Genomic DNA, 18,840 nt, shown 5'->3' with positions numbered 1-18,840 from the left:
CAATGAGGCTAAATTCTCACAAGTTTTTAACTTAATTTACTTAAAATTCAAATAAAGTAATTTCTACATATTTTCCTCTGTTGAATCAGACATTAGCTAAAAAAAAGCTACATTTATCACTTTATAGTGAAATAATTAAATGGAAGCCCCAACCAAACAATAACCTGCTAGCATGCTAGACTGCTAACATGGTAGCAACTCTAAACCAGCTGGAGTTGGATATGAACGTAAATGTTTTCTCCAATAAATAAACATGGCCAACTGCAGACCTTATGCCTTATTTTATATTTATTAACATTACAACATATAAAGTTTTTGCCTGCTGGATGCCAAACATGAATAATGACAGTAACCATTAACTGAACTAGCTAATTCTGATTAAAACATAAAGGGAGGATTTTCTTTTTCTCAGAAACAAAGTAGAGGATGGGAATTAATTGTAAGTCAGCATTACATTTAGAAAGAAATGGCCAATATTTCATATCCTCAAAAAAGTCTTTATTAAAATGTATGCTTTTACTTTTTAAAGATTTCCTGTTTTATTCAGTCTTTTCCTGTTTACCTTCATAACAGCTTGTAGACCCACCGGTTCCGTTCTGCTCCCCTCCTCCTCCTCCTTACAGGCAGCCAAGCTTCAGTTCAGTCCGCTTACTGTCGCTGCGGAGCGGGGAGGGCTGACTCTCACCACGCGTTAGGCTGTTCAGCAGGTCGGTTCCTGAAGTGTGGCGAGGAGCCCACTGGGGTGCTCAGAGCCGCCTCTGGCGGTCCTCTGGAAAATTAAAGCCCGTTTAATTTCACTGATGCTGAACTCATTACACATTTAGACCATTTTTCCTCCAGCTTCCCAGCCACCGCACAAACACGGTGTTCTTCTGCAGCGTCTTCAGGAGAGAAACACGCAGAGGCGGTCGACGTGGGAGCGTGCGGGAAGCGGTTACAGTAACTCATAAAAAGAAAAAAAAAAAAAAAATCATAAAGCAGACTGACACGAGAAGAAAACTTTATTCTCAGCCAACATGTAAGCTAAACACGGTTAGATGCCTGAACATTCATTTGCAAGCAGAATTCACGATACAGGATCAATTACAATAAATTACGCCCACGATAAATAATTAGCTTAGAAAGTGCAAACATTGATGGCGTTTAGCTCGTCAGTGGAAAATAAATAACATGGCGAGTCGGAGGGCGTGGCTCAGTCAAGCTTTTGAAGCTGCAGTGTGTGACTTTTACAAAAACGTATGTTTTGTTAAAATTATCATTATGTGGTGACAGAAATGTAAGACAAATAATCTGTGGGAAAAAAAATCCAGCTCCTTTGCCTTGTCCCAGAACTAACACCACCCAGTCAGAAACAACCAATCAGAGACAGGAGGAGGGTCTTAGCGCTGTCAATCACTTTAGATACAGCAGGCTCACCACAACATTTAGCATAGCTACCGATGACTGTGGAGAAATTGTTTTTCTGTAACGGTAAGTTGTTTATCCACCAAGAGCATATTGAGCAGCAAGTACATGAGATTGATTGACAGCGCTAAGACCCTCCTCCTGGCTGTGGTTTTTTGTTTTTGATCAGGGGCAGAGTATTGTTGCAGACCACAATAGAAGATCACTGAGGAAGAGCAGGAGCTAAATTTTTTCACAGATTATCTCTCTCATACAAAACTGTCATAATATGGTGACAGTTTTAATAAATATGGGGGAAAAAAACAACATATTTTTGCAAAAGTGAAACGATCCAGGTTTAAGAAGACAGAAGAATCCAGTTCCAGTCACAGGAAAATGGGCTTCGCTCAGCAGGACCGACAGTGTTCAGACTGTTCCCTCAGCCCAGTGCAGAAGTTTTGCAGATACTTTTATTTTTTTTTACTTCTGTGATAAGCTTTGATACAATCAGCTGGGGAAAATATGAATTTGCAGTCAGCAAAGCTTCGACTTGTACCGGTCCACTTCTATTCATTTTCCATTCAGCTTCTTGTGAAAATGTTCAAATTCACAGAAAAAGCCAGAAGTGGGGAAAAAAAAATACAAAAATGAAAAGAAATAACATGGATTTCAAGTTAACATTACCCACTTTCAACACTTGACCCAACAGATTCTAACCTTTCATGAAAGTTTTACTTAAATGAAAAAAAACACAAAACATAGCAACAAGCAGATGTGGATTTACGTGCAAACACAAATCTCTGCTGAGTCCGTCCGGAGAAGCCGCTGCTTAAACCTCCACAGTGCTCCCCGTCAGGACGAGCTTCAAACACTGGAATGAATAAATCAAATGCGACATAAATATTTCACATCCGTCTCATTGACTGAAAAGGATATAAAAAAATAAGAAAAGAAAAAAGAAACGCTTTAGGGCACATGAGTATCAATTTATTGGCCCCTGAAATGAGTGTGGGTCAGACTGAGCATCTGGATGGGGGCTGGGGGGTTTGGGGCGTGTTCCTGTGGCGCAGCGCTGCTCCTTCACATGGCGTCAAAATGGAAGCGGTGGGCTTCCTGCCTCTTCTCTCGGTCGTCTGCTTTCTGTGGGACACACAGGAACACAAGGCACAGAGAGTCAGTCGTGTTGCTGAGGTCTACCTATCATGACATCAGAGCAACCTGAACCAGATGTTTCTGCTGCAACTCAACCTTACAGGAAAAAAATACAGTTTGATACCAAAAGCAATGACAAACATCTACAGAAATTTAAAATACAACCAAAATGAACCATAAGTCTAGCCCAATTGTGATTCTAGGCAATTGATAACTACGATTGCATGATTGGATTGAAATAATTAGATTTTTTTTTTTTTGTAAAGTGTCCTGAGACGACATTTGTTGTGAATCGGCGCTATGTACATAAACTGGATTTAATCTTTCATGACATAGACACAGAACATGAACTGTTGATTCTCATTGTTCATTATTGTTGCCGTTTCATTCTGGGTTTTTTATTTTATTGTTTTTTTTACTCTTTGAAGTTCTGCACAAAAACTTTTGAAAAGACTGTTTGGTTTATGAACAATCTGCAAATAAAGATCTTATCTGGTAATATAATTCAGCATGCGCACAAACATGCTTCAATAGCAGAATTGTGGAACATTATAAGCTTATTTACCAAATATAAAAGGTTGGGAGGCACTTTAAACAAACATCAACAAACACAAAACAATATCTTGAAGTTTCATTACAATTACATTTTCTTTATAGAACGTAAGGCAGCTGATTTTTATTCGGTGTGAGAGGAGATTTGGTGAACAAAGTGCAGCTTAGCACCTCAACTATAAGAAGTCAGAGCTGTGACATGAGCAGATTGTTGCTTTGAACTGTGGTGCTGAAAAAAATAAACAGATTCCATCATATTTGGTAACTATTTCTGCAGAAGGAAATTGTCTGATACTTCAACGTCCAAATTGTGTTTGAATTTTTATTTACATATGGTTTAAAGTTCCAGATGACCTGATGACTGCATCATTGTAATGTGTTATTTTTTGTTTTTCCTCCCAGCCAGTTTTGGTAACGATGGATTTGGAAAAATTGGTCAACAGCTGAGATTATCCTTTATATGGATGCTCTGTCTTGTACATTGAAAATGCATAAATACAGTATTAAAAAAACAACCAAAAACAAAAAACAAACAAAAAGATACTTTCTTTCAAGTCAGTGGTTAGCAGTGTGTGCTACACCAACACCATGACTGCTGCTGATTCTTTAATTGAAAGAAGGTACAGGTGGTGTTGACCTCTGACCCAGTGTGTGTGTGTTTTGTAAAGTTTCATTTCTGATTCTTCACATCCTGGGCCAGTGTTTCTGCTCACCCCTGCATTTTAAATGAGCTCAGGCTGTGAACAGGCAGCAGTGCTTTTGGATCTTGTTTATTTGAGTTTCCTCTCCATGGTTGGCAGATAAACCTGAGATGTAGAGATGAAGTGTCTGCACAGTCAGAGGTTTTCAGAGCGTCACTGACTCCTTGCACGAAGGTTTGTTTTTGCAGTTCTGGTTTTCAAGCTCGTCATCCATGCATTGAGATTTCACCGCGTCCTCTTTGAATCCTTGGTGACGAAATCCAACAAAAAATCTGTCAAATTTCACAATCTCTGTTAATTATAATTAAAAAAAATCTATGTAGATTTTCACAAAGCCGGGAGGAGCAGGGGGTTCAATAGTTTTGGTTGATACTTTAAACCAAACCAGCAGATTCTGGTGGTTTTCATCTGGGGGATTCACACCCGACCAGATCAGTTCACTTCCTCCACTTCCTGTGGAAGTGTCAAAGGTCATCTGAACTCAAGTCAGCACGGAAGAAAGAGGGAAAAAGGAAGAGAAAAAAGTAAGGAGAGAAAGAAAGACAAGAAACAAAAAAGGAGAGAAAAGAATGTGACAGAGAAATAGAAAGAGGAGAGAAAAAGAGAAATAAAGAACAAATGAAAGAAGAAAAAAGGGAAACGGAGAAAGAGAAAGCAAAAAATAAACAATGAAAAAGAAAGAAGGAAGGAAAAAGTGAAACAACAAATGAAACACAAAAAGAAGCAGAGAAAGAGGAAAACAAAAAGAGAGAAAGAGATAAAGAAACAAAAAGAGAGGAAGAACCAAAAAAGATAAAAGAAAAACAGAAATGAAACAGAGAGAACAAAGAAAGAAAGAAAAAGAAAGAAAAAACCAAACAAAGAAGCAAACAGGTCAGTTATATCTGACTGACAGTCGTGTGGTTTCTCCTCCTCCTGTTTTGGTCGCTACGCGTCGGTCAGCGCTCGGTCTCACTTGCTGCTCGCCCTCAGCAGCTTCCTGTGATGACGCCCAGAGAAGCAGCTGCTGTGACTCCATGACCTGCTCCAAGTGGTCTGGTCAGCTTTCAGGAAGTGCAGTGTGAAAGTGAACCAGACCAGATGAAGTTGTGAAATATTTCAGCATTCCTGTTCAAGTGCACAAATTTCCCAGGACCACTGAGGTGTGAAAGCACAATACTGATATTTCACACGGGACCTGTAGCTTGTGGAACAAACTGCTGTCACAACTGCATTCAGATTTAATTCCTCTAAGATCGCAAAACGATGCAGCAGTATGAAAAATTATTAACACACTTCTAAAAAGGCAATGAAATAAAAAATAAATTGCAATACATAATGTCTGATTAAAAACTAAATAATGAGAGGGCAACGTTTTAGAGAGCTGGAGTGTTATTTACTGCAGAGCAAACTGACGTGGTCGGTGTGTTTGACTCATTCACTGAAAAGGAAGAAATGTGAATCCCTAATATCACAAAAAACAACATATGTAACCAGGTGATGACATGCAGGCTTAAGGGGGGCTGTAAATAATTTTCATCACCCAAAATGAAGCCGATCAGACGACTGAGATGTGACAAATAACCTCCTCTGCGCTCCTATCACAAAAACTAACCAGAAGCAAGTGTTCAAAAGGAACAAAGCGGTGAACGCTGGATCGTTTCTAAACTAAAAGCTAAGAAGATGGGAGGAAGTTTCCAATTAACCAAAAATAACACGAGGAGATCCTCCACTAACAAGGGGAGGTTTTTGTCCTGTCTTCCAGACTAAACACAAAGGACAGTCAAGTGTTAGAATGGCCAAGTCAAAGTCCAGAACTAAATCAAATCTTTAATCTGTGTCTTGAAGTCCATACAGTCTCTCCGTTCAATTTGACATGTGGCAGAAAAGCTTCTGTGAGGCACTGTATCTGCTAGACACACTAATAATAATAATAATAATAAAAAAAACTGTTATAAATCTAGTGGCTGGTTTGTCTAAATATAAAACTGATTAGATGAGGAGTTTATATTACAATATAGAGTTCAAAGAACCTGGAAGGGCTTTTCGTATGAGGAGATTGTTCAACACATACACACGCTTTTATCCTTGAGTTAGCCGTCAAACAGCAGTTGACGATAAGTGGTGAGCATTTATCACCTGGTCACTGACACGGGCAGGAATGTTTGGGTACGATGAAGAATAAATCAGCTCACTCATAATGACAGCAGGGTCAAGCATATGTTGGAAACTGGTCAAATATTACGTATAAAAGAATCAATTTGAAAGAATTGGCGTATGTTCAAAAACTTCACAAAAGAACAGCTTGAGAACCTCAACAGTCTGAATGCTGTTTAGTAGCGGAGCTAAAGCCTCTTGTCAGCTCCGTCTCCACTGCTGCAAAGAATCAAGACTGCAAATTTATTCCCAGACAGCCTTTTCACGTCCAGAAAGAACATTTGTAACCACAAACAGCTTCTATGTAAGTGTGAGGAAATTACCTGAAGAAGCACTTAGAAATGTGTGATCATATTCTGTAATTTTGTGTTTTGGCCAGGTGGACATAATTTGAACCACTTTGTACCATTAGCAATTTCACCAACAGGAAAGGCTCACATTTTAAAATGTGTTTTGTAAGAAACATTTTTATTTGCAAAATATTTGAGTTTAGTTGGAGAGTACGGTGAATAAATGTCGAGAACAAACAAGATGGATGATTTCTTTGGGTATCACTGCAAGTCTTTAACAGCCTTTAAGGTGTTAGTTTTGAATTTAGTTTATAGCTAGTTAACACACAAGATCCACTGGTGTTTTCTTTTAGCATAAACGCAGATTAGCTCGTTCCAGAATTTAAAACTAACGTTGAGGCTAACACCAAAGCAAACTACTATTGTCTTAAAGAACGTCTTTTGTTTAAATCAAATGTTATTTTAAAGTAAATTATGTTTGCATTGATAGATTATTTACACAGAATGTTATGTTTACCAACAGTATTCACTTTTTTCAGATGACATTTGGTTTGGTGGTTCGGTGTTGGACTCGCTGTTAGCTTCACCCTCCAAGACTAGCTAATTTGAATTTAAATAAAATTAATATTCCAATAGCATCATCTGCTGTAGGTGAAATATTAACTGCTTATAAATATTAACTTTGACATAACCTCACTAAAAAAAATCCAAAACTATGACAATATGGAAGCCTATATTTTAAAGACGGAGACATGAAAACAAGCTGCTAATTAAAAGCAGCTGAAAGTAAAACCAAAACGATTTAAATAATAAATCAGTCAGACAGTGCAATCAACATTCCAAGATCACAGAAAACATCAGATTGGAAAACAGGCATCAGCTTTGAACTATCTAAGAAAATACTTTTTAAAAACATTGCTCAACATATTGCCTAATTATCAGAGAACATTGCACCTAAAAATCCAGACTCCAGCTCTTCTTCAGCCAGACTGTCCGTTCATGGACGGACCTCCCTGGTTTTGAGTCCAATAGACGGACAGTGACATGTTTACTCCATTTTTTTTATCCTGTCACTTTCAGTTTGGAATAAAGCCTTCATCTCTCTTCAAAGAAAGGCCCGTCTCATATTGAATGCTGTCCTGTTCTGATGCTCAACGTTTTCAGGAGCTGATGGACTGATTTCCTTTAGACGACCGATCCACTGGGGCTGATGTTGCTGTAATTGACTAGCCAAGGCACGCCACCTAATAATCAACCCGAGGCTTGAATAATTATTAGGCAGCGCTGCGTTGACGCGTTTCTGTCAATAGATTTTATAGACGTAGTGTTGAGTTTGTGTCTGAAAGCAGGTAGGTAGCTCCACTGGAGCATGACTGGGATTAAATGCCAGCTAATTAAATTTGACCTGTGTGAAGATCAGATTGATTACATTCTGCTTCATGTTTTAAAAATCTCATTCCCCCCCCCAACTTTTCCATTCCTTTCTGGCTTTGATCGAAGAAGATACTCTAAATATCGTCACTAACCACAGAAATGCACAGAAGTTCACAGGATTTAGTGCCAAAGCCCTGTCGGCTTGTTAGTCTGGACAACACATCTTTTGCGCTCCTCTTGCCCCCCCCCCCCCACTGCCCTCGTGTTTCTGCCCTCTATCTGACTTTGTTATTAGAGGAGCAAATACCAGAGGCGGCAGTGCAAACAGACAGAAATGCTAAATGTCAATCAGCTGTCTCACCCTGACCTTACCGGATGCACCCCCACCGTAAGCGGGTTGAGAGGAGAAGAGACATGAGTGAGGGTGTTCTTTGTAGCCGGTGTAAATCACTCACTCCCAATCTGGAATCCCTGGATGGGGAGGAGGGGAGGATACTCCCAAATGAAGCAGGGATGTGGAGTTTTTAGAAAGTCTGAACTGAACCTATTGGTCTTAAAGTGAGAGTTCAATTTAAATTTAAGGACAGTTCAGGAATCACAGCTTTTATTGATAAAAGCCTCTTTTATAGAAGATCTTGGGAAGTCCACAATATTTTTATGTTAAAAAATGTTAAGTTGACAAAATTTGAAAATATGACTGGGTAATTATATGTTATTGGAAGATATTGTTGACAATACAGTGTTGGCACCAACTGTAGCCTTAAAAGGGCAGCAGTATGTGTTTTCCCGACAAACAATCCCATTTCATACCACAGTCAAGTAACTATGTTCACTTCAGATTTTAAAAAAGTGCTCTCTATATCAAATGTGACTTAAAAGAAAATTGACTTCATAATTTAACTCCTTGAAATTGGGCCTCTGTCGCTTTAAAAACTTCTGCTCTTTCTGAAACTCCGCCTTTAGGAAGTCATCACGACATGGCCCCTCTATTTAACAATGTTTTCCTCTTCTTCTAGGAACTTAATAATTAATTCATGACTCTCTGTGACCCTGCGATACGTTAGGATGAGGCACCAAGGACCATTTCTTAGCGTCTGACCCTAAAGCTGAACTAGGAGTCATATTTATCTTGTCAGCATGCACAGAAAGCAGAATAAAAACAGAACAATTTTTTTTCTAAGGCTCACTGTTGGAGAACTGCAGCAAAGAGTGGCAACTTGGAATCACTAAGCCCTAACAACCATTATACCAAATCCACTTGGCAATTGGTCGTTTAGCAGCGATGCCAGGAAAAAGCCTTTTCCGTCTTCCCACATGTGGAGTTTGCCAATCTCTTCTGGGACCTAAACTGGAACATGTTTAGGTCTGATCAGATGAGATTAAAATTTAGCTTTGCGGTAAAAAACAAACAAAACTGGTATTGTGGTTTATTTGAAGAAGTGCAGACTGTCTTCTTCGCTCTGAATTCATACCAAAGGAGCGGACTGAGTCTTCCAACAAACTAATGTAACCTTTGAACTGAGTACAGACTCAAACCAGCCAGACATGATGCTCTTCTGTCTCCATTTTAAACTTGAACTGATTCTTCTGAGGAGTGCTGTAGGAGCGTCGACGCTTTTTACGAGAGTCTGACGCAGCGTCTTGCTTACATGTGCAACACAGAACCACCTGCTGCTAGTCTGACTCGTTTCTATATTTTCATAAGTTCTTTGCGTCGTCCCCCACTGGTAAAAATATCCTTAAAGCCGCTTAGATCCAAACTCTGCTCACATTCAGGCAAATACAGCAGACTCACAGGGAAGGCGTTCACCTTACAGACAGAAAAAGACACAAATGATGCAGCAACAACAAACCGCTTTTTCAGAATAAGGAGATTAAGTATTGTAGTGTAAAGTCCCTCCAAGCTTCCCTTATTGAAGACAAGACTAGAGGAAGAAAGCCTGGCAAAGAGGAAAGTTAAGAAAAAACCCGCTTGGTTCACGTGTTTTACAATCAGTTGTGATTCGCGAAAGAATCAAGTAGTTTTTATTTAGTCAGTACAAGATGAGTTTCTGAAAATAAAGGTCTAAAATCCAATGTATTGACTGTTTCAAATTCATTGTTATGCCTCGCAAAGGCAACATGCGAAAAAGTCCCAAGGAGACGTTCGGTGAGAATTTCAATCACTGCATTTTATATTCTGTTGTGAGCACAGCACTGGTAATAGAAGCTCTGCTGTGTAGAGACCTGATAATACATTTAGCAATTCGGATCGAATTAAAAAGTTAATGCAGAGTGAATACTTAATGAGCCTCAATGTTTATTTAATCATCGAATGGAGTTTCTGAATTTCATCAGTTAAAACGACGATGTAAACCAATGGTTCTGGAAATGGTTCAATCATTTCCTTCTCCTTTTACTGAAGTTTTTATGGTTTAAATTTATCAATCCATCCATCGTTTATGCTGTTTATTCTTGCGGGGCTGTGACGGTTTTCATCATTGCTTAAGATGGAGTATACACCCTGGTCAGGTCAAACAACCACACACACACACACACACACACACACACACACACACACACACACACACACACACACACACACACACACACACACACACACACACACACACACACACACACACACACTCATACTTAAAGTGTAACTAAACCTCTTGTGAAAACTCCAAATTTGACCCCATTTTTGAAAAGTTCCATCAATCTGTGCCAAGAGCAAAACAGTTTAGGTGGGTCAGGATGAGGGAAATCCCTGTTGCCAACTTGGCAATGTTGTCGTTATGTTTAATGACTTTTCAGACGCCTCTGGCAACTTTTTTAAAAACGCAATGAGCTACTTTGTTCTGTGTTATTGGAGACATTTGTGACAACACATGAAGCACAAATCGCTGTGCAGTAACTGACCAGACTGAGAAAATTCAGCCCAAGGAATAACAAAAGGTGGCAACAGTTTATACAGCTTCACAGTATAAATAGTTGACTTGGGGTTGGTAGGCTAAAAGAAAAGAACAGTAATGTATTTGTTAGGGTTTTATACACTGAACTGTCATGCTGTGTAAAGTTCAGAAACCGTCCATTTTCCCAAACTGCGAACACGGGCGACCGTCCTGTAAATGCTCCAACGGAAAGGTGAAGATCTGAGTAGCAACAAAATTCATATTTAAATTTGTATCTTTGAACAATCACAGTATCAACAGCATAAGAGAAGTTCTTGGTTTCGACATAAAATAAACTGGGAGAGTCAACTTTCTTTAAAGTGTCAGTAAGTTGGTGGTACTGAAGATTTTCTGAAGAACTTTTGCAAACAGCTGAGGTCAAGTGATATTAAAGCCAAAATCAATGTTTATATAAGCTTATAGGTTAAAGAGGCATTTAACTTGTTCTATACATCATCATTTTTGTGAGTTTATTGATTTTTTACATAGTTGGTAATTTTCGGATTGATAACATATGTATTATTTTTTCTTTTCTCTTCTTTTTAAATGTACTTCTCATATCATTTGTACACTGTGTGTGTGTGTTATTGTGTAATGAAGCTAAAAGGCCAGGTCTTTTCTGGTAAGTATTCATACCGGTATTACCCTTCAATGGAGGACAATTAAAGAGCTCCTGTGTGTGTGTGTGTGTGTGTGTGTGTGTGTGTGTGCGTGCGTGTGTGTGTGTGTGTGTGTGTGTGTGTAATCATGCTCATATGGTAGATGTTCACACACATCCAGGCGCACACATGCAGCCCACATGCTCCAGTAGCAGATGGTTCAGACAGGATGCCAGAGAGTTCCTGCTCTTCTCCGATCGGCACGCGCCAATCACAGGGTTTGAAGAAGAAAAAGGGAAACAATAAAGAAAAAGTAGATATGCTGGAATAACTTGTTAACCGTTCGGATCCTTGTGTCCTCGGCGACTGAACTGTGCGGCCGTGTGTGTGTTTCTGAGAACAACCCGGCCAGAATGAAGCACAAAACACATGAGAAAACATGCACCGACTCCCTGGAGGGAGCATTTAGGCAGTAATGAGCAGCAGATCTACCGTGCTGGAAGGACAGAAGAAGGCAATTACAGCTGAACGCCCTTCCAGGTTGCGGCCCGCGGGGATAGAAAGACGGTAGAGGAGAAGGACTGTGTGTGTGTGTGTGTGTGTGTGTGTGTGTGTGTGTGTGTGTGTGTGGCTCGGCAGGGAGGCCAAAGGACTACAGGACAGGAAATGAGATCCATCTGCTGCCGGTTGTGACCAGTCTGCTCACCCAGTCTCTCTCGCTCATTCACCAATAAAAGAATGGAAGTAGCAGGAAGCAGCAACATTTACTACAGCAGAGCACCAAGTGAGTGTTTTCTGTGTCCACACCTTCTCTTTCCAGTGGAGGATGCCGATAATCACAAGGATGAAGACGCACACGCCGATCAGAGCGATGGCCGTCAGCAGGACGCTGTTGCTAGGAGTGAGGTACAACTTAGCGCTCCATCTAAAAAGAGAAGAACAGGAAGACGTCACACACCACTACGGTTGTAGCCTCTAAAAACTTTGGTGTACTTACACATCGAACCATTTTCTATGGTTTAAATGTTTTGCTGTTGGATTAAAAACTGTAGCAAACTAAGATTACCACCTCCAAACTGTGAAAATGTTTCAGTGTTCAGCAGAGCACATGATTTACATATGGAGGTACAAACATCAGTTTTATACAGTGTGAAGGTGGATAAAAGTGTAATATCTATAAGCCTCTTCAGGTAACTGGAACCACAGCTTGTTTTAGTTGACATGAATTGTGTTTTAGCTTCATTGCAATGCAATTGCTTTAAGTACTTATAACCTTGGTTTAGGTAGTAAGAAGATAATCTAGACTAAATTGTGTAAAATATTGACACACACATGAACTTGAATGACATCTCATCCTTAATGCCAAGGCTTTAACATGACGTTGGTAAAACCTTTGCAGCTGTCCATGAGGTTTTGGAGTGTGTTTATGGGAACATTTGTCTAGGGGAGCGTTGGTGAGGTGAGACCCTGATGATGGATGAAAAGGTCAGACTCTACTGCCTCATCTCCACTGAGCGTTTCGGTACGCTGTTTTAGCGTAGTCCGACATATTCAGAAGAGCGTATCCACCACCAGTTAGACGTTGTCCAGGCATCCAAAAATGCGCACCCTCACATCAAGTTTTGGTTCTGTCGGCCTTTTTTTCCTCCGCTGTAGCAGCATGAGGAAAAACCTTAATGTTCCCAAGTAACAGAGCTTAGAGATGGCTTGAAATTTCCTCCTTTATTATTTCTGGTGTCAACAGAAAAGTACAGCTATGCCATACTGTAACCTAGTATGCAATGGGAAAACAAACATTCCAAGATCTTAAAGGAATAAGTTCACACTGCTAATATTGCACAAGTGTGACTTGGTCCAGTTTATATCTATAACCAAGAGAAAGTGTTGGTATTTCGACAACGCAGGCAGAACACAAACCTTTTACCAAAGAGTGGCTGAGTTAATTTGTGTCCAAAGAATAAAAGCTCTTCTTGCTGCATTGAGCTCCAGCTGTGAGCCATCACAGAAGGACTATTGTTGCTGTTCTTCCTTCCCATTTTTCACAAAGGAAACAATCAAAGAACTACAGTAATCCCTCTAAAACTGTCATCATTTTGAAACCTTCGACAGCTAAGTGGTTTTACACCTGGGTGTAACGTATGGAGGAGGAGGGAGACATGTGAGTGTGTGTGTTTGTCAGAGACGAACTGCCATCTGGAGCTCCTCCTGGGCTTTCATAACAACATGTGAACAGCACCGTAATAACACCCGCACAAACGCTGCGATGCCGTGGTGTTTGCTCACCGGGCATTGTATTCCTCTGAGAGACAACGCCGACACCGTCTGCAGCAAGCTGAAAGAGCTCGAATAAAACCGTGAATGGCATGAGTGTTTAACTGTGTCTGTGGCAGCAGTTTACAAGAGAGACGTGTGTGTGTGTGTGTGTGTGTGTGTGTGTGTGTGTGTGTGTGTGTGTGCTTTTTACGTTTCAACTGAAATGTTTTATGTCTACGGTGAGTGTTACTGACCTGCGGGGAGTATTGTGTGGGAAGGGAATGACTATGAGCTGAGAGTTGGGAATGATGGCCGTCCACTCGTGTTTCCTCGTTTCCTAAAAAGAGAGAAAGAAAACCAATAAACTTAAAGATGGCACGTGGTTACAATATTTGAATTTTAATTTATGCTGAGGGAACCTAAAAGACGTGGACATTTCTGTGCTAACCTAAAGCTTTTATGACAGTCTATCAGTTGAACAAAGCCGGATTTATTTAAGACTTTTCATAATCTGAAAACAATCATATTTTACCGAAAGTGACTAAGGCAGTGTATCCAACATCTCGGGAAAAACACCTTGAACCTTTCACATTTTACTACGTTACAACTAGGGCTGTTACTTTAACATTGTTAACTTTGATTAATGCATTACATAGTGTGACAAAATTAATTGTATTTTTGTTGCTTTTATTTTTTTATACATACGAAAGTCCAGAGCATTTCTGGTACGCCAGTAACGCTGATGCAGAAGCTACATCTGCAAACAAGGCAACTAACGACAAGCTGGTCCTGAAGAAACAATCTGATGGGATTCAGGAAAAAACTACTGTTGTGTTCAGATTGTGCTTCAAGGAGTCAGTGAAGCTATTCAAGCCTAAAATAGCATCTCAATGCTAACCATGTTGCTGCAGCGCAAACTGGAGCCACATTTCTAAAGAAGTTTCATGAATGATCAGGAGTTTTTGTAACAATTGAAAGCTGAATGGTTATAACAGCATCGGATGGTTGAATAACCTAAATAAAAGATTAAATACACATATGTGGAGCTCATATGTCTGTCTATTCAATAATCTAGCAGTAAAAGGAGTTTTGGAATTGAAAATGTTGCTTAATTTGTTTATTTGATGCGATCAACTTCTGTTGATTACAGAACCTAAAATTAACTCGATTAAAACTTTTAATCAGTTCCTACTACTTGCTTCTTAAGGCAATTTGACATTTTTCAGATTTTTTCTGCTCTATCAGATAAAATCTCAATAAAGCACGTTGTATTTTGTGTTAGTAATGTGACAAAATCTGGGGAGGGACCTGAGATGTGAATACTTTCTCAAGACCCTGCAGCAGCGTCAACAGAAGTGTAAGCTGAGAAAAAAAACACGAGGTGAGAGACAGCAGATTGTAATTACTAGAAACACATTAAGGCAGGAGCGAGGATTAAGGTGTAATTATACAGAAAATTAAAAACCTGGAGAAACGACTACATTTCTTATCAGAAATATGTCTTAAATTATAGAGTTTAGCTTGGCGTCTATTGTTACCTGTCATTTACCAGGTAAACACACAAACAAACCCAGCATCAGGAAAAGGACAAAAGGACAAATATCATTGTGTTCCAGTGAACTGATGGTAGAGGCAGCTCTGTGTGGGCGACGCTTGACTGATTGGGCCAGAAAACTTCATAACGTCTGACACAGCCGGGCAGCGCCTGGTTTTACAAACAGACTCATAATCTGAGATGATTCATTACAGATTTATATTACAACCTCTGCATTTTATACTATTTCTTTACTTGTGGACCAATGTAAATCAGGTCTGTAGTGTTTGGCTAAATATGATTGTGGACCTTATTATTCTCCATTATCTACATATTCTTAGGTAAGAATCTTGGATGATAAACCACAAAAACAAAAGCATTAAAAAAAGTCATAGACTCAATTTACAACCCTGATCTAAAAGGAAGTAGGAGCAAATAAAAAAGAAATTAAAAAATGATAATTAAAAAAATCATATTTGATCTTTTGATGGAGTCTGTACTTATCTTTACGCGCCATCAGTAACTTAGAAACCAAACTGATCACAGAGTTGGAAAAAAAAGCTTAAGTTTGATGTAGCAAATCAAAGATAGAGATCATGATCTAAATATACATTTTTTGCTTGCAAAATATAATATTGCTTTTTCTATTATGCAACAACAAATATTCGCGTTTTACCTGTGTTGGAACTTGCAATTTTTAAAACATTTTTTATTGCAGAGTCTATAATTATTTACAGTCAAATATAGACAACTATATTGATAAACTATGTTTATAAAATAAGCAATATTTTAAATTCAAAGCCTTTTTTCTGGTAAATTATTGAACACACATATGAGCTCAACAATGAAGACACTTGTAGTTTTGTATTTGTTATACAGGTGATAAAACCATCAGATTGGTCAAAGTGATATTAAACCCATTCAAATGGTTCAGCTGATCATTCATGGGCTGCAGCCAGAACATTAGTAAGTAAAAAAGAAAAAATGCTTTAAAATATTAAATTCATTAAAATCTATGTGATTATTTCATCAAAATTAAAACGCTCAAAACCAGGCCCTAATTTATTATAATAAAAATAATAATACAATTATTTTCCAGACATCTTACAGTCCATGTAGGATTCAAATTTTTGAATTTTTTCAACATTTATAATAATTAAAAAAAAACACAGAATGAAGACAGTTTAGGATCAAGAGTTGCCAGAGCTACAGTTTATGAGCTCAGCGTTACCAGAGGCAACAGGGGCAATCACATCAGAGATCCCAAGATCACAACCGCGCTCAGAGCTGGAGAGATCTGTAACATTTCCAGTCTGGCAGAATGTGGAAGTGCCTCTGCTTTTTAATTGTGATTCACCATTCCTCAACACCAGAGCGGGAACCATGTCTAACAGCTATTTTAAATAAGCGTGCAGCGAAGGCGTTGCTTTTTTAAACAAGAAAAAGCACACTCCTGCCGCCAGCCATTGTCGCTTAGCCCTCGGAAAGCGCCGACCATTCGTGGCAGCCAGTGGGGGGGTGGAGGAGGGTTGGGCGACGATGGAGGCGAGTCAGCCTCCACTGCTGCTGTCTGGGAGCAGATCTGATCTGGCTGTTTGGAGAAGGAAAACCTTCCCAAATCTTCAGAGAGAAAGAGGGAGAGAGAGAGAAACTGCCTGGTTCAAAGCCAGGGAAAGTAGCGCCGCTACCAGAGAGAGCCGACAGAGGCGGATTCAGACATGGCGGGTGAGAGTGACAAGTAGTGGACTGATTAGTGAAGTAAACCACTTGGAGCAGCAGAGGGAATCCCCTGGGTGGAAGATAAGTAAGCAGGAGGAGAGACACTCACAGAGGAAGAGGTAGTAACAGATAGCAGAGATCGGACGGAAAATGGTAGACATTCAAGCACGTTTCACAGACCGTCCTCCTCAGTGACACAGCAGACAGGCTGGAGGGCAAAAAGATTATTCCTTTACTTGCCATCCATGGCCATGTTGCTGCTGCAGCACAATTCATTTAACTAAATGAAACCTGGAGGTGTAGGTATTATTAATTTAGCACAGTGCGCCACAGCAACCGGATAAATAATACAGAAAGACAATAGAAGAATAACTCAAAACCACTCGCATTATTATTTTTTCTCACTCTGAGCCGTAGAAACTGACTGACAACAGCTCCACTGGCTGACGGAGCGGACCTTACTATCAAGTGTATCCTCAGACACTTCGATGTTATTCACCACCTAAAAACACACAGACATTACCCACACCAAGAACAGAACATTCAGTCCTTCACGTAATGTTCTCATGCTTGAAGTTTACCCTCATATTATTAAGTGATCATCTGAACACAGCAGCTGTAGTTTAAATTAAGCAGGTGTTTATTTTTAACACCTGTTTCTCTGATGATCTGTCACAGAGGTGGTGTGTGGGTTGCCTTCCTTTATTTCTACAAACCGAACAGAAACAGAATTCTGCAGCACATCTACATGTTAAGGATGTCAACGTCAAACTAGCATAACACTCGTTTCATACTTTTATGAAAACCTTTCAGTGACCAGTGAAATGTGATGCCCTTGGACCTTATTATGTCGTCGTCCTTTGTTCTTTATTTATCATTCGTATATTTAAGATTTAGTGCATTATTTTGACAACCTGGCAACTAAAACCAATGGTAGCCATTGTAGGCAATCAGGTGCAGGATAATCGTCACATTGCAACGTTTCTATAGGTGAGAGATTACAAAAGTCAGGGTCGGAAAGCAAAGATTGGATCAAATGTTCAGTGCAAGAAAAGTTAATTCAACAGTAAAACGCCGACAGCTGAGTAAAACGGGTAAAACATTTTTTTCTTTGACATCGTTGAGTTACGGTTCAAAGATGAAAATGCTTTAACTTAAGGAAAACAACACTGTTTGTCCTAAAACAAACATGAAAACAATCCATAAATTGAACGTAGAAATGTAAAATATACAAGTTACTATTTTCAGATTAATTTTACATCACATTAATGGTTTTGAATTGTTTTATAGTATATTCCGAATTTTTCCCGTCACAATTTTACTGTTTATTACTGTTAAATATAGAGATATTTCTACTGCGTAAGTCAAAGACAGATCAAGAACGTAGATAAACAGAAAGATTAAACCTAACAAAGGCGTCAAGAAGGCACAGTGGAAAGGATTTATAAACACCGTCCTCTTTACAGTGGGGCCCGGCTTTTCCTCATTAAAGACTTTGTAGATTTAATGCAGTCCCTCCACTCTCCAGACCCTCTGGCTGGGGAAAAAAAAGCCCACTTTGCATAATAGACTGCATCTTTAGGCATTCATTAAGACATTTTGTAGAAGGAATGTGTAAGGAGGAGGGAAACTAGGAAGACGAGATGATATAAAAATGTATAGGGATAAAAAAAAAAAAGGACTGAAAAGAGGGACAATAAAGCAGCCTGGTTAAGCTGAGAGTTTTTGGGCGCACTACGGCTTCAGAGTTTGTCGGACTGAGTCATCTGCAATTTAAATGAGCTGCTTGACGAAGACCTTGGTGCCACACGGGAGGGGAGAAAAAGGGCTCTGTTGTTCCGAATATTCAGAGCGACAAGTGTACCGGGAGAGGAAACAGAGCTGGAGATGGATGCGGTGATGGGGAGAGAGCCGAGCTGAAGAGCGATGACATTTATGGGAGTGAAGTAGAAAAATGTGGGAGATGAATAAATTTCATCAACACTAGCTTCCTGTTGTTTAGCGTATTAGTTTTACATTAGCACTTCGTCCGACAGGATGCACAGATGGGCGGCTTCAATAGTCTTTCACGCATCGTGGGCTTCCAAAGAAGTTAAACAAAGATTTGTTTTAAAGGATGTGACAACATTGAATTGTTGGCACTTCTGAACAGAAATGCACTGATGAGTTGGTTATAAAAAAAATGTAAAGAATTAGTCTCAAAAACAGCAAAAA

At 39.5% G+C, this 18,840-nt stretch overlaps 1 protein-coding gene across 1 annotated transcript in view; it reads right to left on the bottom strand.

Annotated features, from left to right (window-relative positions):
- Nucleotides 1-983: 983 nt before the first annotated feature.
- Nucleotides 984-18,840, bottom strand: part of itfg1 (integrin alpha FG-GAP repeat containing 1) — a 164,093-nt gene continuing 146,236 nt past the window's right edge. The window contains exons 16-18 of the mRNA XM_014983727.2: nucleotides 13,628-13,710; nucleotides 11,928-12,045; nucleotides 984-2,523 (exon numbers count right to left, since the gene is read on the bottom strand). Of these exons, the coding sequence (XP_014839213.2) occupies nucleotides 2,464-2,523; nucleotides 11,928-12,045; nucleotides 13,628-13,710 (261 nt within the window). The 3' untranslated portion in view covers nucleotides 984-2,463. The remainder of the gene's footprint in view (nucleotides 2,524-11,927; nucleotides 12,046-13,627; nucleotides 13,711-18,840) is intronic.

Source organism: Poecilia mexicana, unplaced genomic scaffold (genome assembly GCF_051168715.1).
Source record: "Poecilia mexicana isolate PSO_F unplaced genomic scaffold, ASM5116871v1 scaffold_3, whole genome shotgun sequence".
NCBI classification, from domain to species: Eukaryota; Metazoa; Chordata; class Actinopteri; order Cyprinodontiformes; family Poeciliidae; genus Poecilia; species Poecilia mexicana.
The sequence above is the reverse complement of the archived record's forward strand: the minus strand, read 5'-3'. Positions and strand labels throughout refer to the sequence as shown.